This window comes from Emydura macquarii, unplaced genomic scaffold, assembly GCF_026122565.2.
Source record: "Emydura macquarii macquarii isolate MOO-44397 ecotype Brisbane River unplaced genomic scaffold, CSIRO-AGI_Emac_v2 contig_295, whole genome shotgun sequence".
Lineage (NCBI taxonomy): Eukaryota > Metazoa > Chordata > Testudines > Chelidae > Emydura > Emydura macquarii.
Genome location: NW_027130432.1, coordinates 6,158,520 through 6,183,824, shown reverse-complemented (window position 1 = coordinate 6,183,824; position 25,305 = coordinate 6,158,520). Strand labels below are relative to the sequence as shown.

The 25,305-nt window shown below is 41.8% G+C and overlaps 1 protein-coding gene across 7 annotated transcripts in view; it reads right to left on the bottom strand.

The window, feature by feature from the left end:
- The window catches only part of FTO (FTO alpha-ketoglutarate dependent dioxygenase), a 308,286-nt gene that overhangs the window by 231,508 nt on the left and 51,473 nt on the right, over positions 1-25,305 (bottom strand). For 6 of the 7 annotated variants that reach the window (XR_010920365.1, XM_067551224.1, XM_067551252.1 and 3 more), the window contains exons 2-3: positions 15,502-15,579; positions 1,265-1,925 (exon numbers count right to left, since the gene is read on the bottom strand). Coding sequence is in view for 6 of the 7 variants with exons in the window: in XM_067551224.1 (XP_067407325.1) it covers positions 1,265-1,925; positions 15,502-15,579 (739 nt within the window). In the remaining variant the exon portion in view is untranslated. Of the gene's footprint in view, positions 1-1,264; positions 1,926-15,501; positions 15,580-16,086; positions 16,446-25,305 lie in introns of those variants that run through there. The other variant, XM_067551273.1, reaches the window with a different exon arrangement.

Here is a 25,305-nt window from a genome sequence, read left to right as displayed (position 1 = left end):
CAACCAAGAAAAAAGATCCTTATAAACATGGGCCAATAAGATACTTTCATTAGCAGTGTGTATAGTCTGAAAACAAAAACAACCATGTTACAATGTAAATGTTATATAATAATAAACTATAGTATAGGATTTAACATGAAATGAGAAAATACATGTAAAAATACCTGCAGCGGTCTATGCACTATGGTCCTGATCCAAAGCCCACTGACACCAATGTAAGTCTTCCTATATTTCAAAGGGTATAGAAAAGGCCATAGTTTTGGAGTTTCTAATTATGAACTTGCAGTGGATCATTTGCATCTCAAAAATCATGTAGCTAAAGGTCTACATTCTATCATTTGTGCCTGCAAGACTGGAAGCCATTTTTGAAAAAAGTGACGCCCAAATTAACACTGGAAGTTACCCAGCCTTAGTCAGAATTATGTACCTTAAATACACACACACACACGCACGCACACCCTTTCTGTTTTAACAGAGGACAAAGAGGCAAAAGGTATTTTAAACCATGAAAAATTGAATTTTATTTTCATTGCTCTAGAATGGTACATTTTTCACATAATTCACATTATATTTGAATCGATTTTTAAAAGAGCCTGTATGAAGTGACATAAAACAATTATTTCCAGTAGAAAGCCTATCACACCCCCGCCCCTCTTTTAACTACAACAGTACTCTTGAGTTCCACTACATGGTATATGCATTAACAATGTAACACTACAGCAGGTCTGGGCAAGAATTTATATAGTTCTCTATAAACATAGGAATACCTTTATATAAAGCCAAGACAGCATGTTCTTTGCAAAGAAAGGACAGTAGTAAAATCAGCATGAACCAGAGCAAGTCCATATTTGACAAATCACCTACTAAAGACAGCGATGTCAACTACAATGAAACATTTTACAGACTAGAAATATGCACCTGTGGGAACCTCCGGTAGAGATCTGACAGATTTTGTTTTCTTGGTTCTTTATCAGCAAGTTAATTATACCAACTTTTCAATTCACTTACAGTACTACACATAGGGCCAGCTCCAGTAAACATAGGTGTATTTTGCTAGGGTAAAGAAAAGTAGAAGTGACAGTAGTGCTTATACATGAAAAGACAATGATAATTACTATCATATATTCAGAAACAAGTGGCAAATCTAGAGTAGCAGGCAGATTGTGTGTATGGATGCTTACACAGTAAAACATAAAGCTTCAGGGTATTAAAACATTTAGATCAATTGCCAAATCATTTTGTGCTACCTCCTCCCACTACTCACCTTCACAGCTGTAACTGTACACAGCTACTGTTGACCTTTCAACCAGATTCTCATCGTGGTGCCAGCTCACTGCCATATTCCCCATTCCAAAATAAGGCTCTTGTTTTAAGTATGGCATTTGTAGCGGATCCATATAATTTAATAAAGTCAGGTTATAAGATGTTCTATACTTCAGATTGGTGCAGTCATTCCTTGGTATATAAAAACTGCTTTGATCTTCTAAGAGGGACCCCTTTCCCTTAATAAAAGTAGCAAAATCCTGTTCTCTGTCTGTGACAGCAGTATCTTCAGTTTCTTTGGTCTCAGATAAATTCTCTTCTTGCAAAGCCTGTACTGCTTCTATATTCAAGTAAGCATTAAGTTTGATTAATGCTTTACAAGCAGCAAATATTTCAGAATTGCAATATTTTATTTCATAACCCTCCATAGGCCATGGAACTGTAAATAGTCTTGTGTTCAAGTATTTGTAAGTGCATCCTGGGTTTCCAATTAATATACGAGACACTGGTGTAAGAAAATCTTTTCCTTTGATCCTAACAAGATCTTGGAAGAAACAATCATGTTTTTGCAAGGTCAAAAAGGCTTCTTGCACTACCTCATGAAGTTCTCTGGGTATCTTATCAGCTTTCTTGAGGAGGAATTTGGAATATTTGGTCTTCCACTAAAAACAAGAACAAACAAATTTGTTATTTTTGTAAGAACAAGTACATATTTTAAATCTCCAGATATGTATTTTTTAAGGTTATGCTCATATTCACTACAAAGTAAATCTAAAATGTTTTGCAATAAGGAAGACATAGTACTTTATATTTGTTTAGTACTTTCACATTACAAGGTACCTTAGAAAACATATACATGCAATGTCACTGAAAATGTAGCAGCCCTGGTGCACAAGCACAACAGTAGAGCGAGAGGAAATTCTGGACAATGACCATCACCAGAGCAAACCCCTATTTTTAAGAAAAGGGCCACAGAGCCATCTTAAATTCTTAAGATTTCATCCAAAAACACTACCACAACAACACCACCAGCCCATAAACACGCAAAACACTGCACTGAACACATTAACTTACTTCGGAAGTATGAGGGTCCTGAGCTGATCCTGCTAGGATTTAAAGTTATGGCTCTAGGTATTCCAAACTTAAGGCTTGGGCCCACAAGGTATCTCCTTTGGTCATGACTACTTGTTACATTTGGTAAGGAAGTCACATTGTAGACAGAATACTGGCTTACTGGATCAGTTCTGATACTGACCTCACGACTCTTACACTCTAACTTAGTAGGGAAAAGAGACCACCTCTGGAAACGGGCAGGGAGGAGAAAGGGTGACTACAGATGTGTGGTGCAATTCCTTAATGGTGATGTGGGCAAAGCTTTGTAGTAACATTACTCTCCTGTATACTTTTTGCAAAAAACTTTTATTAAGGTGACAGGAGCTTGTGAAAGGTGTCAGACTGACAGCCCCATTTTCCTGTTCAGTTACTGCATGTTTGTGCCATTTATTATTTTGACCTTCCCTGTTTTAGGGAGGTTAATAAGCACAAACGCAGAAGTTTCCCCTTTCCCACCACATTTTTATGGGTCAAGTTCTGTGGTTAAGATCGACTTGTCATACAGTATTTTCTAGAGTCATGCGGTAGTGAAACTGCTAGGGCAGCTAATATTACATACTGCATCAGATAGATCATTTGAACTGCATTCCTCCCAGCACATAGGTGCATAGTCTACCACTAGATAACAGCACTTCCAAGAGGTTCAAATTTGTCTTAAGCCAATTTAGTGCAGTCAAAGGGTGTGTGGGCACAATATGTGCAGTAATCTATGCTGTGTACATTTTCAATGTGTTTCTAGTTCTCACTCAGTTTGATCATTTTCTAACTCTATTAATCCAAAATCTCTTTTAACACGTAAACTATTACGTGATACCATTCTGGTGAACATGTATAAATGCCTACATAGAATGGATAGACAGGATGCATTAGATATATATTAGCAACAGCCAACTGTTTGGATTACATCAATTGGGCACCAACTCATATGGAATAAAGTCCAAATCAGTAATACACACATATATATATTTGATGATTTAAAGAGGGCCAATTTTACAAAGCTGAAGACAATTATGAGCCAAATTAGCTAGAAGAAAGAATTTGATTAGAAAAATTTTAATAATAATATTCCTTAGCTTTTCATCAGTAGGCCTTTAATCACTTTACAAAGGAGTTCAGTATCATTACCCCAATATTACAGAAAGGGAAACTTGAGGCACAGGGCAGTGAAGTGTCTTGCCCAAAGTTACCCAGCAGGCAAGTGTCACAGCTGGGAATCCTGTCCTGATTCCCGTCCAGTGCTCTATCCAGTAGGCCACATTGCTTCTCCATAATAATTTCATAGTAATTGGAACTAAAAATATTTTACTAGATGCCTCAAAATACGCAACAGAGAAAGAACGCTACACTGGTTAAAAAAACAACCCGGTTTAGGGGAGAAGTAACTATAAAAAATTAAAATATATTTTACATCATGAACAAATGGAAAAAAGGGGAATTTGATAGCAATAAACATAAGTCAGAAGCTTGAAATTGTAGAAAATTGATTCAGGAAGCAAAAAGACACAAGGACAAATCAAGGGAAGAGTTAAGGTCAATACGGAGTTTTTAAAAATATATTAGGAACAAAAGGAATTTTAACAATGATACTGAACCACTGCTAGATAGAAATGGTAGAACTATCCATAATAATGCAGAAAAAGCAGAAGTGACCAATGAATATTTCTGGTCTGTATTTGGTAAAAAGCCATGTGATATATTTATATGACAACGATGATGATGAAATTCTTTCGATTCCACTAGTATCTCTGAAAGATGTTAAACAGCAGCTACTAAAGACAGATATTTTTTAAATCATCAGGTCTAGTTAACTTGCATCCAAGAATTTTTAAAGAGCTGCCTGAGGAGCTCTCTGAATTGCTAATGTTGATTTTCAATAAATCTTGGAACACTGGAGGAAGCTCCAGAGAACTGGAAAAAAACTAATAAGCCAATATTTTAAAAGAGTAAATGGGATGACCCAAGAAATTATATGCCTACTAGCCTGACATCTAGAACAATACAAATTTAATATGGCACACGTTAAACTGATTAACAACTGGTTAGGTCTCAAAAAGTAATTGTAAAAGTGGAATCATTATCAAGCAGCTTTGTTTTTAGTGGGGTTCTACAGAGATTGGTTCATGGCCTACACTATCTTTTTTATCAATGACCTGAAAAAATAAAATTATTTCTGATAAAGTTTGCAGATGACATGAAAATTGGGGGAGTGGTAAATAATGAAAACAAGTAATTGATATAGATTGATCTGCAATGCGTGGTAAGCTGAGCACAGGCTAACAATATGTGTTTCAATATTGCCAAACATAAAGCCATATATCTAGGAATAAAAAATGCAGGTCATACTTGTGGACTCTATCCTGGGAAAGGAGGACTCTGCCAATTAATTTCAATTTTCACCAAAGGAAAGGAATACAGTGCATGAGTCTTAATCTTGAAAGTTATCATTCCTACGCACTAATAATTGGGCTGACTACTGGTAGAATGGGGCTGCACCTCCATCTTGATTTTTTTTCATTTATCCATCTAGGAGGCACAAATCAGCATGTTGTTCTTTATTAATAATCTAATCACATTTTAAATGAATTCTTACGTAACACTTAGAGCTTCAAACAAGAGAAAGTATATGATTGCTTCTTAAAGGAACACTATTTTATTTAGATTTACATGAAGAGGTATCCATCCAAGCTATGAGCAGTCTTGTATAATTTAATTTTCACAATACATAATAGGCTGCTCATTCTATTCCAAGAAAAAAAATACACAAATATCCACAGCTAACATGATCATAAAATAATATCCTCTCTATATCAGCTCATCCCTTTCCAAATCCCTGGGAGAAAAAAAAAAATGGACCTTGACATTGCTGCAGTTGGTACTGGGATGTTATATGATTGCAAACAGGAAGGGAGTTGGACCACAACACAAGCACTATCTAAAGATTAGAGCCATACTGTGAAAAGTTTGTGAACCCCCTTATAGAGCAAGTGCCAGTCAATTATCTTTATATTTACAAACAAAAGCCCAACCTCTACAGTCCCTCTGTGGGTACATCAGCAGTTGAGACAATTGCTGAGCACTATATTGGAAGACTGCTAGTTGCAACAGAGAATGCACAAAAATACAGTACTAGGATGGCTGGGCTAGGCAACATTTAAAAACATTCCTCTCAGAAACTGTAACATTACGACACCCATATAAATAAGGAGAGGAAATAAATACAGTAAAAATCATCAGCAGCAAGATTTTAATTTTGTGCAAAAATTTGCAATGCATTATTTGAAACATTCTGGGATTCCCATTCTATTTCACTGCAAACAGAGTGTAGATCTGAGACGTATCTTGCTTACCTAAAGAGCACTGACGGTAAAGTATTTAAGGCCTTTGGACTAATGAACTGTTATCCTGGAACTTTAAGTCTAAAAACCCTTATCACAATGATGCTAAGAATGCACTTAAGCAACATGGGATTTTTGTTTTGGGAAAAGGTTTTTTGTTGATGTTCCTGACCGGTTCCAAAGTTGTTCAGTTTACAAACTAGGGCTGTTTGAATGAATACATCTAGTGGGAAAATCTGGTAGAGACTTTCATCAACAGCCTGCATTTTTTTGCATGTACAATCAGAAAGTTTTAAACACTAAGGAATGACTGTAAAGGCTGGTGATTGTTCCTCTTTGCAATATGTGTGTTTAGTCTCTCGCTTTTCCTTTGCGTTTACTTTATATTCTGCTCCAAGTTATGGTCTTAATTGGATTAGTTATAGCCTTCCTACCTCCAGTCCTTGATGTTTCTCGTTCTGACATTTTAACCCTACTCAGCCTTGGACAGAGGCTGCCAGCTCACTTAACAACCATCCCTACCACCAAAAAAGGGAAGAGTCCATCTTACTATTACAATCTTTGAGCTAGACAATACTACACCCTTTTTTTAACCTGAATTCCTGCTCACCCAATGAAAGCGCCACTGTCTCCTGCCTGAACCAACAACAGTCACGGCCACCTTTCCATCACCTAACCATAAAAAATGTAAGTCATAATCCTGTTTACTACCTAACTATATTTCCATTTCCTGTCTCACAAAGTTTAAACAATTAAACTTGGTTTTGTAACTTGCTATTATACTTAAGTTAATAGAGAGAAGGATTTATAAATCATATGTTAAGGAGTTGAAGTAGAAAGCATCCAAAGAACCCTATTTTAGCAATAATAATAGGGTGCATTAGATATCAGCTAACTGATTAATAAATCATGACACTATTGCGTGGTAATTGTTAAAATTAATTTAATATCTGGTATGCTAAAGGATTCACAAGACTATTCACAAAAATTTCCAAGGAAGCACTTTTAAAAAAATCTGGTTTCAGTGGGAACTGCAGGTGCTCAGCAACTCTGACAATGAGATCATTTAAGTGTCTAAGTTTAGATACCAAAGTTTGAAAATGTTGGCCAGTATCTATAAGCAGGACCCCAGGTATTCCATTGTTCTGCAGTTGGAAAACTGTGCTCTAGAAAACAGGGTTACTTACCAGTAACTGTTGTTCTTCGAGATATATTGCTCATATCCATTCCAATATAGGTGAGTGCACGCCACCATGCACTAGTTCCCGGAACTTTTTTCCCCTTAACAGACCCTGTACGGTCGGCTTAGGCGCCCCCGGAGTACCGCGCTCATGCCACGGTATATGAGGCACTGCCGACCCTACGGTCCCTCAGACCCTTCTTTCTGCCGACTCCAACAGTGGGGACGGAGGGTGGGTGTGGAATGGATATGAGCAACACATCTCAAAGAACAACAGTTACTGGTAAGTAACCCTGTTTTCTACTTTGAGTGATTGCTCATATCCATTCCAATATAGGTGATTAAAAAGCCATACCTTGGAGGTGGGTAGGAGTTACTGGTGAGCTGCTCTCATCAGCACTCTCTGCCGAATCCCGCGTCCTCTCTCGCCTGCTGCACAATGGCGTAGTGGGACATGAAGGTGTGTACTGATGCCCAGGTGGCAGCTTTGCAGATGTCCTGCAGGAGCACCCTCTCCAGGAAGGCCGCAGACGAGGCCTAGGTTCCGGTTGAGTGCGCTGAAACAGCCCCTGGAAGCGGTACATTCGCCTGCTCGTAGCAGCACTTGATGCAGGTAGTGATCCACGTGGAGATGCGCTGGGTGGAGACAGGTGAGCCTTTCATCCGGTCTGCCACTGCAACGAACAGCTGCGTCGATTTCCGGAATGGCTGTGTCCTATCGATGTAGTAGGCCAGGGCTCGTCTCATAGCGAATGCCATCTCCGCTCCCCTCCTCTGACCCGTGCAGTTTTGGAAAAAACACGGGGAGGAAGATATCTTGGCTATAGTGGAACTGGAAAACCACCTTAGGAGGAAGGCTGGATGGGGTCTCAACCGCACCTTGTCCTTATAAAAGACGGTGTAGAGGGGTTCTGAGGTCAAAGTTCTTATCTCGGAAACCCTCCTAGCCGAGGTAATGGCCACCAGGAAGGCTACCTTCCAAGACAGGATGAACAGCGGGCATGTAGCCATGGGCTCAAAGGGGGGCCCCATTAGTCTGGAGAGGACCAGGTTTAGATCCCAGGGAGGCATTGGGTCATGGACCCACAGGTAAAGCCTTTCCACCCCCTTGAAGAACCTGACTGATGTGGGGTGGGAAAACAGGGACCTTCCCTCTAGCAGCTGGTGGAAAGCTGAGAGCCGCCAGGTGGACTTTCAGGGAGGCTAGTGCCAAACCCTGGAGTTTCAGGTGGAGCAGGTACTCCAGGATCGCCTGGATAGGCGAGCAGCCCGGAGGGATGCCCCGGGACTCCGCCAAGCAGGTAAACTGTTTCCACTTGGCCCGGTACACAACCTGTGTGGAAGGTTTTCTGCTGCCCAGCAGAATTTGTTGGACCTGTACCGAGCAGTCTCTCTCCCGCTCCATCAGTCACAGAGTCTCCAGGCCGTCAGGTGGAGGGAGTCCAGGTCCACGTGGAGAAGGTGACCCTGGTCCTGGGAGAGCAGCTCGTAACACCTTGGGAGCTCCATGGGCGGGGCGATCGACAGGTCAAGCAGCATACTGAACCAATGCTGTCTCGGCCAGGCTGGGGCAATGAGTATCATGTCCGCTCTGTCCCTCTTGATTTTCAAGAGGACCTTGGGCAGGAGCGGAATGGGGGGAAACGCATACATGAGGGTCCCCTTCCACTCAATGAGGAACATGTCAGAGCCCGGCTCGCGACACCGGAGCGATCAGAACTTCGGGCACTTCCTGTTCCAGGACGACGCAAACAGGTCCAGCTGGGGAACACTCCACTTGCGGAAGATAAAAATCACCACCTCCGGGTGCAGTGACCAGTCGTGGCGGGGTAGAAACGTCCTGCTGAGGCGGTCCACCTCGTCATTTCTGACCCCCCGGGAGGTGAGAAGCAGATAAATGAAAGTTGTGCCGCACCGCAAAGTCCCACAGTCGAATGGCCTCCTGGCAGAGAGCCGAGGAGCACGCTCCCCACTGCCTGTTCATGTAAAACATGGCTGCTGTATTGTCCGTCAGGACCTGAACCATCTTGCCCCTCAGGAATCTGAGGAACACCTTGCAGGCCAACTGGACTGCCCTGAGCTCCCGTACATTGATATGGAGGCTCTTCTCCTCCTCCGACCACAGCCCCTGGGTGCTCAGGTCGGCATTGATATGGGCTCCCCACCCCACATCCAAAGCATCTGTGATCAGGGTGACCGATGGGGCCAGATCCCGGAAAGGAACCCCTTTCAACACCTCCCTGGGAGTCCTCCACCTGTTCAATGAGGCTAGGACCCCTGGGGGTACCATGACCACCATGTTCAACAGGTGTCTGCTCGGTGCGTACACCGAGGCCAACCATGCCTGGAGAGGCCTGAGTTTGAGGCAAGCCAGCCTCCCTACATACGTACAGGCCGCCATGTGCCCTAACAGCTGTAGGCAGTGCCTGGCTGTCGTCGTGGGGCACCTGTGTAGCTGGGCGATTATAATGGCCATAGCCTCGAACCGAGGCTGCGGGAGGAAGGCTCTGGCCTGGGTAGTGTCCAGGAAGGCCCCAATGAACTCTGTGCGTTGCACCGGGGTAAGAGTGGACTTTTGCTCGTTTATGAGCAGCCCCAGTCTGGGGCAGGTCGCACAGGTGAGGGATAGGCTGTTCTGAATGTGGGACCTGGACCTGCCCCCTGATCAGCCAGTCATCCAGGTACGTGAAGATCTGCACCCCTCTGCGGTGCAAGTGGGCCGCCACTACCGCCATACACTTGGTAAATACCCTGGGGGTGGAAGAGAGGCCAAAGGGTAGGGCCGAGAAATGGTAATGGCAGTCAGCTACCATAAACCGGAGGAAGCGCCTGTGGCTGGGAAGGATGGAAATATGGAAGTACACATCCTTCGCAATACAGAGCTGCAATACGGAGCTGCAAAGCCCCGGTGGAATATACCTTTCTCCCAAATAAGCCCAGTTTTTTATTATCTTTGTTCTTTGGCGTGGTGCCTGGGTCACCTGGCCTGTCCCTCTGGTTGGCCACATCCACCACCAGAGTCCCCGGGGCCGGGTGTGTAAACAAAAACTCAAATCCCTCTGCCGAGACATAGTATTTTTTCTTGCTGCCCTTGGATGTGGGGGAAACCGAGGCAGGGGTTTGCCACAGGGCCTTGGCCAGCATAAGAACCCTGTCATGTACAGGTAGGGCCACCCTTGATGGTCCCGCTGACCCAACAACCCGAAGAGGGGGTCCTCCTCCTCTGATAGCTCCTTAAGTTCTAGGTTCAGGTTAGAGGCCACCCTTTTCAGGGACTCCTGGTGCGCCCTGAAGTCTGGGAGGGGCGCCCTATGGTTTCTGGCAGCCGCCTCATCTGGGGAAGAGGAGGAGGAGGATTGTTGAGGGGGCCCCGCGGAGGGTCCCTCCTCAGGGTCTGAGTTCTCCTCCGAGGAATGGTCCTTAGCCTGTTGGCTTGTGGGGTGGGGAGGGGGGTCCACCGGTTGCGCCACTGAGAATCGGACTGACAGTTCCCTGTCCCATCTGTGACCCCCATGGGTCCCAATAAGGCCACTGCCAGGGTCCTTGCGGCCATCCCGGTGCCGGCATCGGTACCAGCTGCGGCGCATCGTGGAGGCGGCGGGTGCCCGTGTCTTTCTGGGACCCGAAGCCACTGGACCAGTGCCAACAATGCCTTCGGCTTTTGCTGCTCTTAGTCAGGGACCGGCTTCTCAATAACCCCGACGAGGCAGAAGAGCGTCGGTGCCGCCGCAAGCGGTGCCGACGGGAGGACATGCGCCCCAACGAGCTGGCCGCTGCCGCCCTCTGCCTTGGCACTGAGGACTTCCGGTGCCGCTTGCCTCTCGGGGAACGGTGCCGTCCATGGCGTCTCGATGCCAAGCCCGACTCTGAAGACTGAGATGTGCGATGGATCGAAGTGGCTGGGTCTTTCGGTGCGGTCTTTCGGTGCGGTGGGTCTTTCAGGCGGTGCGGGGGAGCATGGGCGCTCCATGCCCTGGCGTCGTTTCTTCTTGGGCACTGGGAATGGGCGTCAGGTAGACTCCGGTGCCGGTGGAGTGCTCCAAACTGAGGAGACGCTCGGTGCCGAGATGGAACACAGCAGTTTGGAGGCCGGTGGAAGCGCTGCCTCCAACAAAATAGCCTTCAGCTGAATATCCTGCTCCTTCTGAGTCCTCGGCTTGAAGGCTTTACAAATCTTACACTCAAGCACTTGAGGCAGCGATCATGAGGGTCACTTACTGGAAGGGCTTTGCCGCAAGTGGCGGAACACCTGAAACCAGGTGAGCCGGGCTTGGCCTGGACCTAAGCCCCTAAGGGCTTCTATTCTAATGCTAACTAACTTTAGCTTCTTAACAGTACACTTAACACTAAACTATTCAAACAACGATTAACAAAGTTAATAAGGGGAATGTTACTTGCGATAGGCAAGAGGCAAGAGACGTTCCAGCAACCGTCACAGGCGGAAAGAAGGAACTGAGGGCCGGTGGGGACGGTGGTGCCTCATATACCGCGGCATGAGCGCGGTACTCCAGGGGGCACCTAAGCCGACCCTACAGGGTCTGCTAAGGGGAAAAAAGTTCCGGGAACCAGTGCACAGTGGTGTGCACTCACCTATATTGGAACGGATATGAGCAATCACTCGAAGTAGAACCCCAACTTTGATTAAAAAAATAAACCTTTAAAATGTGATCGGAGGGTAAATGGGAGAAGTGGGATGCATAGAAGAGGCTGCACAACACCTTTAAGAGCTGTCATCTGCCCCACTGATCTCAGTTAGAGCTCCAGGGACTCTGTGAGTCTGCGGTTACCCAATTTGTAGCTTTATCAAAGACGCCAGGTATGGAATTTGCCAGTTTGTTGCATCCAGTCATCCAACATTTTGTTTTCAGTCTACTTGTCCTGCTGGGACCTGCCTGCAAGAGCTTCTTGCTCCCCGGCTTTTCCCACAAATGTAAATTAATTGGATTACAGTACACGGTCTTTGCATCATTACATCAAGCAGGCAACAAGGAGCTGAGGTACTGGAACAAAATTCTAAGTTTGTAATCAGAGAGCTGGAGAACAAAAATTATAGGCTGGTGAGAACACAGCAGCAGCCAAGACCCAAGAAGATGATCATTTCCTCTTTCTTCGCACATACTCTGAGCTAGGCCATATGACTGCTGACACTCATGAACTGCCTGAAGAATACAGTGAAAAACATCCATCATTAATAATAATAATTACTGAAAATAATTATTTTTATGTCAATGAGTATTTCAACTCTGAGCCATATTCGTGTGTATGTATTTCGGAATATGAGGATGGGAATGAAGGCTATTTCATGGAGATAAAATATTTAACGCTACCACAGAATATAGGGGTGCTTGTTGCAGGATTTAGGAGTTCTTGCCAGAGAATCTGATCCTATTGTAAATGGGTGTATAGGGCTCTGCATATAAGTAATGCTTAGAGAATAAATTAATGCTTTAGTAGTTCACTTGTGCAGCAGCACTGCCAGTTTTATTTGCAAAACTTTAACATAAGAGAAGCCTAAATTAGGCTTTTATATTAATCAATAGCCAAATCATATGCATCATCATGACAAATTTAGGAAGGCGCTGTATATTTTAATACAGACTTTAAAACAGCATTAATCTACTGAACTTGTTATATGAATCGCATGAGTAAAGTTTCAAGAAAGAAATAACACAGAGAGAAGAGGGAATTAAACAAGATGCTGCAAAGCAATTAGAAGTCTGAAAATACACATCTGAGAGGAAGCATGCAGAGCTTATTAAAAGGCAACAATATTTCACTCTCCTGTTAAAACATGGAAGTAATGTGTTCCGCATTTCAATGCCAGCCAAATCAGAAGCATGTTACCTTTGGCTTGTGCACTAAGATTACACGCTTAGAAATTATTTTATCAATATTTCTTACATGGTGTCTTTAGTGTTCTACCCTAAAAAGCACACACTGGTATCTCAGAAGAAAACAGAAAGGGGAAACACATTTCAAACATATCATCTGAAAATATTGTTTGGTATTCTTTAAATCTCCAATCAGCTGTCATGCTATGTCCTGCACAAGGAAAGCATTAAGGGATCAGAAAACAATGTAAACACTGAATTCATATTGAACAACATGCTGGTTAAAAATAATCATGTGCTGTACGCTGTAACTCTGACAGCAGATGTTAAAGGTCAGTTCACTATTGATGCTGCTAGAAGTAGTTATGTAACTGATAACTTCAAAAATGAATATGGACATTCCGTGCATAATTCTTCATATGTATATTACATAAACAGTATTTAAAAATCATCCACGTTGTGGAGTCAAACACATTATTTGTTTTAAAGAGACAGGATGACCCCACCACTCAAGTAGCTGGCTAGAGTTGCAAACCAGTGTGTAGGTCCGCTGAGAAGCAAACTGACACTTATATTTTACATCATGAGATGTTAAGTTTCATTAAGTTTTAAAGACATTTGTGAAGTCCTCTGATTTATTACTATGATTTTTTTCTGGTGTTTTTTTCAGATGCTGTTCATTGTTTAGTTTCCAAAAGGGACATTGCTCTGGGTCCCATTCTAAAATCCTTAATCAGCAAAATGGCCACTGAAAAGGGAGCTCAATGGGAGTACTTTTTAACGACAGATTTCAGGATTGTACTCAGAGAATATCTCCGTGCCTGTAGGTATGCAGTAGCTTTTGAATTATACTCTACCTAACCTTTCCAACATCATTTTTTTTTCAAACTACATTACTCACAAGTGGGAGATCCTTAAGTGAGACAGGTCTTTCAAAACAAGGAAAGCCATACAAACTAATCTACAGTCCATCATCATACATTTTGTTTTATTTTGTTTTCTATAGTCTCTCTCTTTTTCCCACCTTAAGTACATGTAGGTACTATGGAAATAATCTTAGTGGTAGGAGTGCAACTTTGTGACATCCACAGATGCTATTTAAGTAACAATTTAAAATTCATACCATGGTTATTAAATGAAAGGTGTTTATTGTGACGTCTGTCATTACCACAAATGTACATGTGCACACACACAAACAGTACAGGAGGCATATTTTATGTACATACATTGCAAACTTAGTGAATATGATCCTTCCAAGGCTATAACAGGTCAGTTGCTATCTCACCTCCTGGCAATCAGTTCTACCGATATTCATTTGGAGCTTGATCCAATGCCCACTGATGTCAATGGAAGACTTTCAATTGACTTCAATAGGCTTTGTGTAAGATCCTTGATCTTTTCAATAATGCTAATTACTTTAATTTGGTCAGATTTAATTGCTTATCTTGTTCTCAAAGCTCTTCTATCTGTATGGATACTATGAGACTCCACTTAGCAGCCTGACCTCAATCATGTCTTTCCCTGTCAGCTCTGCAAGGAAGGGGTAGTAAGTGTGGAGGAGACACAAGGCTCAAGGAGACACTGGCCTCAAGCTATCAGGCTCAGATACTGGTATAAAAGGAGATGGGAGCAGACAGTAGGGGATGTAACAGGATCAAATAAGGAGAAAATGGTGATTGGGATGGACCTAAAAGGGGCAAGAACTTTTACTTAACTTTGGTGAGACACTGGAAAGGAAAAAAATCAGAAAGAAAATATTAATCATTCCTTTGTGTGTGTGTGTGTGTGTGTGTGTGTGTGTGTGTGTGTGTTACAGATGGAGAATAAGAGACAGAAGATCGAGTGACTTGCCCAAGATCACACAGGAAGTCTGTGGAATTGAGCCAGGAGTTGAACCCAGACTTCCAAATCCCAGTCCAATATCTTATCCACAAGGCCATCCTTCCTCTCTGCAATATGGAGTGCTGATGTCTCAAAATTCTTCTTGGCCATGAGCTCCTGCAAAAAAATATCCTCCCTTCCTGCAGCACAAGACCAAGGCTGTTTTTTTGCTACTATATGCATCTTTGAGCCATATGTCAATACAAGAAAGTTGAAATGGCTGTAATGTAGGAACTCTTGCTATAGTTGTTCAGGCTAAGTAAGAGATTCCTTTTTATGTCTTTCATCTTACTGAATGTGTTCCAACTTTAGTTTGACTGTACTTACAGCTCTTTCCACATGTTTTCTATTTGACCTGAGAAAGGTCCAAGATACACGTAGCAGTATTCTAGTTCTTTAATGATATGCCTCTGCATACTAATTTGGTTTAGTTATGTTTAGTTTAGTTTATGTTAATTTAGTTTAGTTTATCTTAATTTAGTTTAGTTATTGGGCCGGTTTTAGCTTTCCTTAAGTTTCATTTGAGGCATGCATTCTGGCTTTTGTATTTCAGGTTCTTGGCCAGGTCTTAAACATTGTGTATTGTTTGTGACTAGAATTAAACCACATATTCTAAATATCAACTCCCATTGACTTTAAAAGGATTTCACACCAAAGTTCCTCATTCTGCTCTGTCCTGACTGAGTGTTGAAGGATTTCACCTCCCACTGAGTGCTGCCCTGCAACCACTTCAGACACCAAGACCTCACCTAGGTCAGTCTCAGAAAGGAATTAGAAGAAGTTACATTTTAGTCTTATCAACTCTAATTGTGCACCAGTAAACAAAGATTTGTTTGCTGTTTGATAAGAATGCCCAATCAAGTTTACTACAAATCAGGTTAAAAATAAGATACAGTACCACTTGGTGGAATTCGGCATCTCTAGGTGTCAGATATGGAAGCCAACTCTCTCCGAGTTCTTCAAGAAGCTTTTGTTTCTGTTTAAAAAAAAAAAAAAGTATGACATGAAATTAGGTAAAAAAAAAACTAACAGTTAAATAATAAACTAGTTGCATTAGGAATATAACAGTGTAGAAAGTCAGTATTGTTTAACTAGCCACTATTTCATGCAATTTAAATAAACAACGGGAGGTGAATATTTTGAGTTTCCCCAATTTTGGTTCAGTAGTTTCAGAGGATTAAATAGAGTACTTTTTGGTATCCTCAGTTCTTCCTTAGGAGAACTGGCCTTATTACACTAAAAAACGTACTTATCCTTCAAGGTCCTGCAGAACTTTGCCTGGTTTAAATGCTGGATTCTGTTTATTTCTTTGCTTTTCTTTAGTTTCTCCTTCAAATTCTGGGTCTAATGGGTGTAAAGTGTATCTCAGGCTGTGGTTTAATAACACACTCTAAACAATCCTGAATTTTGTCTTAGCCTACATGTCTGATATAGTGTCTGTTGGTTCCTGACAACCAAAAAGAGGAAACTTAGTCCTTTTTACTCCATTTCCCATCCAATCTTCCAACCTGACTGCATGTGGACCAGGAAATCTGCCTACCCAATGAAACAGCCTGCCCGAGGAATAAGATCTGAAGCTCGAAATCATCTGTCCACCACCTGATTGTAAAAAAGAGTGCTTTCTGTACGCTAGCTCCTCCCTTTCCTTCTCATGTCTTTTCTTTTATCTTTGTTTATTTCTGAGTGGTTGGGGAAATTAACTTGACAGAACTAATAACTTTATGAGTAAAATGAGGATGTTGTGGTTGTAATCCACTTGTTATTTAAGAAAATGATTAAGAAAGAAAAGCAAGTTTGCATAACCTGCAATTTTCCTCCATGTTTGTGTTAATAAAATAGATAGCTGACACTGTGTGTGTTTATTATGGTGTTAACACCTTAGAGGATGAAAGAGAGAGTTTGGCACTAGCCATAGAGTTTTTGAAGCAATAATTCTTAAACCATAACAGGCTCATGCATATTCTCCCACATCAGTCAAATACCATCTCTGAATGAACCTGATGTAAAGAGGAGAATACTGAGAGAATGTAAAATTCTGTTCAACATTTGCCTATTGTAGTACATCTCATTTGTCTCTCTTTTTCACCTGGCAAGGATTCTATCTTGTGCAGCACTGAGCAGATCATTGATCATTAACAAATAACTAATAAAAATGATGATACTAACAGCTGTTACAAATACCACAAGAGACTAAAAGTTAGTCTTAACATTTGAATACAAGGGGCTTGAAATCCTTAATATATTTTCTCCTTAAAATATTTTCCACCATATAAACACAACCATGAGAAATATTTAAGTTTTTCAGCATACTAAAAATGTTCATGTGATACAAGAAAAAAGCACGTGTATCAAATGCAGAAACATAATACATTTTATAACTATGTTAAAACTGTGAAACAAATCAACAATCTCAAATCAAATAAGAAAAATCAAAATTAGTAGTTACACTTTTTCAATTCATTGTGCCATTATTCCCTACATCTCTACAGTACTTTCTCTAGTCTAACTGCAAATGGCTCACTTAATCAGGCTTACGCAACTTTCTGCATTAGAATATTCCACGGGCTACAAGACTTCCTTGTTAAGAAGATTTTCTTGATATTCACTAATTTTCCCTTTTTATAATCTCATCCCATTGCTCCTGGTTAATGTCCTCCAGGTGCAATCCTAAATAGATCCTCCCCATCCTGGTGTTTGCATCCTGAGAAAAATGAAAATATTACATGGACCAATCTCTGAGACAAGAGACAAGACAAATCAGAGACAAGACAAGCTAAGCTATTAAAAACACGAAGGCAAAAGACAAATTTTCACTATTCTTGTCCTGAGGTTACAGCATAAGGCAAATAAAGTGCATGCTTCACTTGTGGAGGGGAAGAGGGAATACTGAAGTATTTTAACTATCAGGTCAGTCAGTTAGTCTGAACCAAGAGCAGGCAGCACAGACTAGTAACATCACCACTCACTAACTGCCATTCACTGATCCTAACTAGACTGACAAGAACAGCATTGAAATGTACAAACTAGGAATATACTCTGATCTCTCAGGTTATAGTTTTCTTTGGGGACACTTTATAAACTGACAATGAGTCACTGGTGAAACCAAGCAGAATGTGACTTTAGATTACGTTGGCAGACAACATGGTAGTGTGCCGTATATTCCCAAACAGTCATTCTTATAGGTTACAAAAAACATTTAGGTCTTTTGTTAACATTATTTATCACATTGAAAACATTAGGCTGCCTTTGCTGATTTTGAAACATATATTTATAACTATTTTCTTGCTTTTACAATAAAAGTATATTAAACTGAAAAAAATCAAAGCACAAGGCTAGCAGACAGAGGAGAAACACCTGACAATTTCTTTGTCAAATGCCAAGCTCTTGGCAAAAGCACACAATATTAAAATGCACTCTTGAGTGTAGGTAGTACTAGCTCACATTTGATTGTCAGATCTGGCTAAGTGCTGCTCCTTAGCTTGATGTACAGACAAATACACACAGCTGGGTGGCATAACACACTGCTCTTCTCAGATACAAGAAGCAGTCACACAGATGTCAAATACATCAAGCTATTCACAAATTCCTCCAAAATATAAAAAAAAAAAAAAATCAAAGACCCAGCTACACCAGCTGGCTGTAGACTAAGCATAAGGACTGTTACATAAGTGTTGTATTTACCAGCAATCTCAACACATGCAGTAAAGGTGTACAGATCTTTAAAACATACATATGTTATATTACCTATTACTAGATAGCTTTAAAAGACACTTTTCTACATCTGACTCCTATATTTTAAAAATCTTTGTAATTAACAAGACCTCTGGTTTCCAATAAAATCTGTGTGTGTTTCTTCCAATTAGCTTTTATACTGAGACTGTTGACAGGCGGGAATTACTTCTTGCTTACATGTATCATCATCATGCACTTGCACTGCTCTGGAATTCTATATACACTGCTCCTCTGTCTTCTGAGGTAGGAGTGGATCTCTGTGTAAATACATTATTTCATGGATTGCTATAAATGTTAAGAGAGATTATTTAGGGAAATAGGTGTGGGGCTGAGTACAGGACTAGAAGCCAGGAACACCTGCTTTCTAATCCCAGCTCTAACATTTGTAATAAACTGGCATTGTGCATGTGAGTGCACAAGTGTGAGTGCTGTTGTCTTCTAGTGCCTGGCTCATAGTGAGGATAAGGAATGTACTTCATCAGTTAAATAGTTCTCCTTTAGCTTGACTGATAGAAAACCGTGTTTTTGTGCAACTTTCTCCATACAATTATTTTGACTATATCCTTTTCTTAGCAACAAATTAATGTACCAGTGCATGCATATGGCCATTGTTAAGATCCAGTAAATGACCTAATGAGATGTGGAATCAATCTCCATAACTACACAAGCATTTGTTGGAAGCAGGGCATTACTCTGCAGCAGTTACTGCTCCTATCTGTTGTACAACAGGAGTGTAATTAAGGCGTAGCAAAAGCACACTGCCGGAATGTATATTCTGAAATATAATATGCCTGGTTAACTATTTACCAATTAAGCAGTTCAAGGGGGAACAACACTTAGCAACATTCTCCAGCTAGGCAGCACAGCAGTACAAAAATTATCTGCCTGACACATCATCATGCAGGGCATCAATACTATTTCCAAATGGATTTCTTTCTCTCAAAATTGTTAAACTTCATAACACATAAGGATCCTATTCAGTATATGTGCTATGAAAACTAAGTAGGACCTAGTCTTTCAAATGAAAATTCCCCACCTGTGCAGACACCACCATCCAGGAAAGCCAGAAGATTGAAAAGTACTCCAAGTTACAGACCAAGACCTTGGTATGAACTTGTACTGAAGATCATATTTAGACATGTGATGTTATAAAGATTTCTAAACCATAAAACATATTTGAAATGTAAAGAAGCACAAGTTAAATTTTGCAATGTAGCATATAATGTACGTATCATTCATTGAAGAGAGATTCTCTCACACAAATAGTCTCTCTGATGTCAAAGCAAGCAAGATTTGCCTCTTAATGGAGATTTATATTTGGATTAGGGTGCTCTCAGAGAATTAGGTGAAAAGAACTATGCAACCTCAATGGTGGTTATTTACTGTAACTGGAGGTTCTTTGAGATGCATGGTCCCTATCTGGTTCTATAGGTGGGTGCACATGCGCACTATGCGCCAGAACTGTTTGTAGTAGCGTTCGTCAAGCCATGTGTGTGTTGCCACATAGTATATCCGAGGTTTTAGGAGGCTGCGCGGGTCGATACCACTCCAGGTTCCTCTTACCGGCAGCCAGGAGCCCGCAGCAGAGGGAATGGAAGGTGGATATTAGAACCCAGATAAGAACCGCACAGCTCGAAGAACCTCCAGTTACAGTAAGTAACCTCCATTTCTTCTTTGAGTGAGGGTCCCTATACCTCTATACAGATTCCCATACACGGTTAGCGTAGCAAGCAGTAATCAGCATGGAGATGGGCACGAGGCCCCACTGAAAGTCATAATCTGCAGGACAGCCCAGCCAACTGCTGCATCTGCTGCTGCTTATGGGGCCATGGCATAGCGGTAAAGATGTGAACGAAAGGACCATGTGGCCACCCTACAAATGTCCTGAGAATGGCAGACGTGAGGACATGTACCCACGTGGAGTGGGCGGTGACTCCAGGGGGTGGACAGACATGCGAAAGAGTATAACATTCCGTGATGAAACAGGAAATCCATTTGGAGAGGTGCTGTGAGGACAGGGCACAGCCTTGGCTGTGTTCCACAATGGCAAGAAAAAGTTTGGGTAAAGCCCAGAAAGTGAGAGTGCATTGGAGATAGAAGGCAAGCACATGGTGGATGCCAAGGGAATGTAACATGCGCACCCTTGGGGAGACATGTGGTTTGGAGTAGAAGGTTGGGAGATGAATGGAGGGAGCAGATTGCCTGGGGCTCGAAGGGTTAGGGAAAAGAGGATGAGATGCATTCCACCTACTTAGGCGTAGGGGCACAGAAAGATGGGGCATGCCAGACAGCCTGAGCTCGTTGAATGGATGGCCTCATGTATAGGAAGGGCAGTACAAGAGGGCCTAACAGGTAGCAGAATGTCCAGAAACTGGTTTTGCAGGTCCTGCACGTCTTCAACCGGGAGGTTGAGAGCCACAGCCATGCACTGGAGCAGGTCCTGATACTGACCCTGGTCATTCGGGAGTGGGGGAGGAGGGCAAGAGGGAAGGCAGGATGAGCGCATCATCTGGGGACTGGGATACTCTAATTGGGACCGGTGGTTCCAGCAGTGCCGACGTTGCTGGCAGCGTGGTAGTGCCCTGGGGTTCCTTGTAAACCAAAGAAGGGGCAATATAGGTGGCAATGGCCGATGGTGAGGTGAAAGTGATGCTCTGCGGTCTCAGTATGGGTCCCAAGCAGGACAATTGGGTCAGGTGTATGAGTCAGCAGGCACAGTGGCCCTTGGGGATACCAGAACCATGCCTTAGCGGGAGGTCCGTATGATGGTAGGTTGGGCTGGCGCCAGGATTCCGGACTGTAAGAGTGTGCCAGGGAGAACGTGAGGTCCGTCTCTGAGGACCACTCAGACTCGGATGGCTGACCCGGGAAGGGCGATGCCAGCAGTATGGGCAGTGCTGGCAGTGCACTGGGCAGAACAGAATACACCTACGAGCAAGGTCAAGCAGCTTGCAGAACTGGAGGTGTAAAGTGGATCAGAGCAGGACACTGAGAGAGTAGGAGAGGCTCATTTGCTGGGGACGGAAGCTCCAAAGCCATTGGAGACCCAGAACGTGGAGGGGAGCTGCCATAAGGCAGCATAAGCTCAGCCGCAGACATGAGCAGAGACAAGCAGCCGGTTGTGTGCGGGACCAGGTATTAATGGAAGCAAAGTTCTCTAGCCTCATGAGACTGAGGCAGGAACAAAAAGCAGATGGAGCAGCAGGCAACAATGTGGGCTTTACCAAGGCAATAAAGGCAGTGCTGCTGCTCCTCTCTCACAGAGAAGAAGTGTGGGCACGAAGCAAAGCTTTTGAAGCCAGCTTGCTAGGGCACAGTCCCCCGGAGTGGGGGAAATACCCCACAAAGTCCCATTTTGTTATGAAGGTTTATTGACATAGGTACTCCTTATTCTAATGATGTTTGTTTGTAATTTCATCAGTTCATGTTTAATGTTATTGAGGCATGTGTACTTTATGGTCTTTTAGTTTACTCTTTCAATTCTGTAACTATTGAAAATGTTCTTGTGCTGACTTGTCTGATAGAAAGTAAATAATACTAATTGCAAAGTAACAATTCTGCATATTCAGATTCATCCATGCTTGCAATCTAATTTAATTTTCTGAATCACAACCGGACATGTTATAATGACCTACAGTTTGTAGTCTAACTGCTGCCTAAATTTTACTTGGATTATTTATTTTTTAAATGAAGAGATGAAATACTTCTAAGCATATTCCCCCAAGATGTCATGACATTAAAATAGGGAAAGACAGACATGAGAGAGAGATGAGAATTTCATCCAGACAGATCTTCTCATCTGAGAGCCTGAATCTCCCTTTTCCTTAGGCAAATGGGAGTAGGTCAATGTCGGACTGTGGCAGAAAGTGCAAAGGAGAAGACACAGCAACTCTAGGCATGCTCCCGATTCTGAGAGCCCACAAAAGTCCCTTTGTGTAAATTCTACATGTTCTGAGGTCATAATGGAGTGGTCAGAGGAGCGGTGCTGCATGGTTGCATTAACTACACTCTGTGGGTTTTACTCTCCTCTGAGAGAACAGTGAATTAGGCCCCAGTTCAGCAAAGCACTTAAGTACACTCTTAAGTCTCATTGACTTCAACGCTGCCTAACTAAGGAGGGAGAAAAGGGGAAGGAGAACCAACAGAAGCAAAAGTCCCATGGAAGATGCTACCAGAGGGAGGTGGGCCCTGCCATCAGCATGAAAGGAATATCCATCTCTAGAGATGGCACTGAGCAGACAGCCTTGTGTTTTGTTTTCCCATAGGTCATCAAAAATCAGAGGCTGTGCCCCCACCCTGAGGATGCAAACTCCTCTTCTCTTGAGAAGATGATGTGGCCCCAACTCTGTGAAGTGAACTCCTCTGAATTTTTGAATGTCTCTCTCCCACACCTGCTTTGATGTCTCCTAATGGAAGTGTGCATTAGTCCTTTTTACAAGTGCAGTTATATATGACTGTTACTTCAGATTTTTTTTTATTATATATATATATGACTATTGACAGATGAAAGGAAACACGACAAATCAATCAACGGTGCCTGGCAGTAGCGTGGGAGAAGAGCCCAATGCATGAGTGGCAGATCTTCCCACAGTGGTTACAGGTCCACTCGCCAGATGGAGGTTGGTGCACACTCTGCTTCCTGGCTTGTCTACGGGCCTCAGCCTGGACTCCCAGAGTCAGATTAGTGTCCGATTATATATAAAACCAGAATATATACATAAACAATTTCACTGCTCAAAATGTTTTTAGGATTGGATGGATTTATAAAAAGAAGATGATGGGATAGGTATATGGGCAGAATGTAAAACATTTTAAACACACTGCCAAGCCCCTTCCTAGAAAGGCTCCCCCACTTTACAAGATCTGTCTCAAATTTGCCCCCCAAACACCTTATGTTTTAAGACATAACTTATTTAAAAACTTGAAACGTAAGGTCTAAATCACAAGATGCTTTATATTGATATGTCACTTGCACTCATTGCCTACAACTGTTCTTATTACTTGCAGTTAACAGTCTAACTGGGGAGAGGGAGAGGAAAGGAAGGAGGGAGGACTTAATTGGTATTATAAACCTGTGAAGTTGCAAATCTTTAAATTGAAGAGAGAGTCCACTATACCTGTTGTCCACTAATTATACAGAGTATAATCTATGAGGTTATGAAACGTCTCCCAGTCTGATATCTCATTTGTAAAATTCAATCCAACCTCAAACTTGGCATGAAAGGTCTCAGATCTGGACCTCTGAATTTTGTTTTTAGTTATATTTTAATTGGTTTTAAAGTTATAGTTGTCAGTAAAAATATCATCTTACTAGTTTAAGAAGTTTGTTTTCACTCAGGTAATCTAAAATAAAAGGTCTGATTTGCATAGAACATAGCCTGCACATACAAAATCTTTGCAAAGGACATGTTTACATTAGACACGCTCCAGCAATCTTTTTGTGCTAATACAGCTCTCTTTACTCATGTGTGATCAACACTGGACCTCATAATTATGGACCATTGTGTTAGCTGAGAAGCTTTCAGCTTTTACTGTGATTACCCTCAACAGATGGCTTACAAAAATCTGGCAAGTTTTAGCCATGCAAAACAATTAGTCTTAAGAATGATCTATACAGTAGATATATGAGTACATGAATTTCTTTAATCACTTACACTGAAGACAGGGCTGGATTAAAAAGTCAGAAGTCTTCAAAAACCTCTCTCCTTCTAAGATCATCTGAACTCCTATTTGTTTTGCACCCTGTGATTACATTTTTTTTTAAATTGTCTTGACCGGCTCTTTCTGTGGCTCCCCTTTCCTCTCCCATTTTCTATAAAAATCCCTGTTGGCTCTGTGCTTGGCCTTCTCTCCTCTTTTTACAACTTCAGTATAGCTGTCCTCATCTTCTTAGATATACAGATGGTAGTTGAAGTGGTTACCTTCCCAATCTTAAACAGCCTCCCTCCAAACAATCCTATATCTTGACATCTCCTCTTGGATGTCTCAATGTCAATTTAGATACAACATGGACAGTCCCGAACTTCTAATCTTTCCTACAAAGGCCTCCCTCATTCTCTGTATCTGCAGACAACACAACCCTACTCTATCATTCAGGACTGCAATCTGGGGGTCATCTTTGACTCCTTCCTTCTTACCACCCCTCATATCCAGGATGCCTCCAAGTCTGGCTGCTGCTTCCTAAATAACATTTCTAAAATTCAAACTATTCTTTGCGCCCACACAGAAGGTCCATTATCCCTGCTCATTAAATGTTTATTTTACCATAGGTGTTCCAATAAAAATGTTTTGCAATTATTGGGCTTTATTTGCTTCTCACTTATATCAGTTTCAAACCATTGTAACTCTACTGCCTTCAATGGAATCAATTCTTGATTTATACTGTTGTGATAGGAGAAAATCAGGTCCACTGCATATAGCAAGTTTAGTCCATGGATTTCAGGAAAATTTAACAAATTTTGTCTCATTATCCCTAAAAGGTAAAGTATAGAATTGTATAGATGAGTACAGAGAGGGGTAGCAACTTGCTCAAATTCACACAATTAGTGATGTAACTTGGAAAAGTTAATCCTCTAAAAGTACAGGCAAAAATGTTATTTGCCTTTCACTTCTCCTTTAGGGGCCTGATCCAAACCCTACTGAAATTAAAGAAAAGACTTCCAATAGATCAGGCTTTAGACAAAACACATTCCTGGATCACATTAATCTCTCCTGGGTTCATGGCTTAAAGTCTCACGTAACTCCATAGATAGTGGCTGTACTGTCTTGCACTGTTTCATTTGGGACAAGTCCAGTGTTAACTGGAAAGAAACAGGTATCATGCTTTTTACATTTAAGGGATACTGACAAATTGAATTTTTTTAAATAAATTTCAGTTTCTGATAAACAGCATTTAAAAAAATAAATCCTGAAACTATATTTTAAAATTCCTGAAAAAAAACAAAACAAAACAAAAAACAGGTTCTTTTGC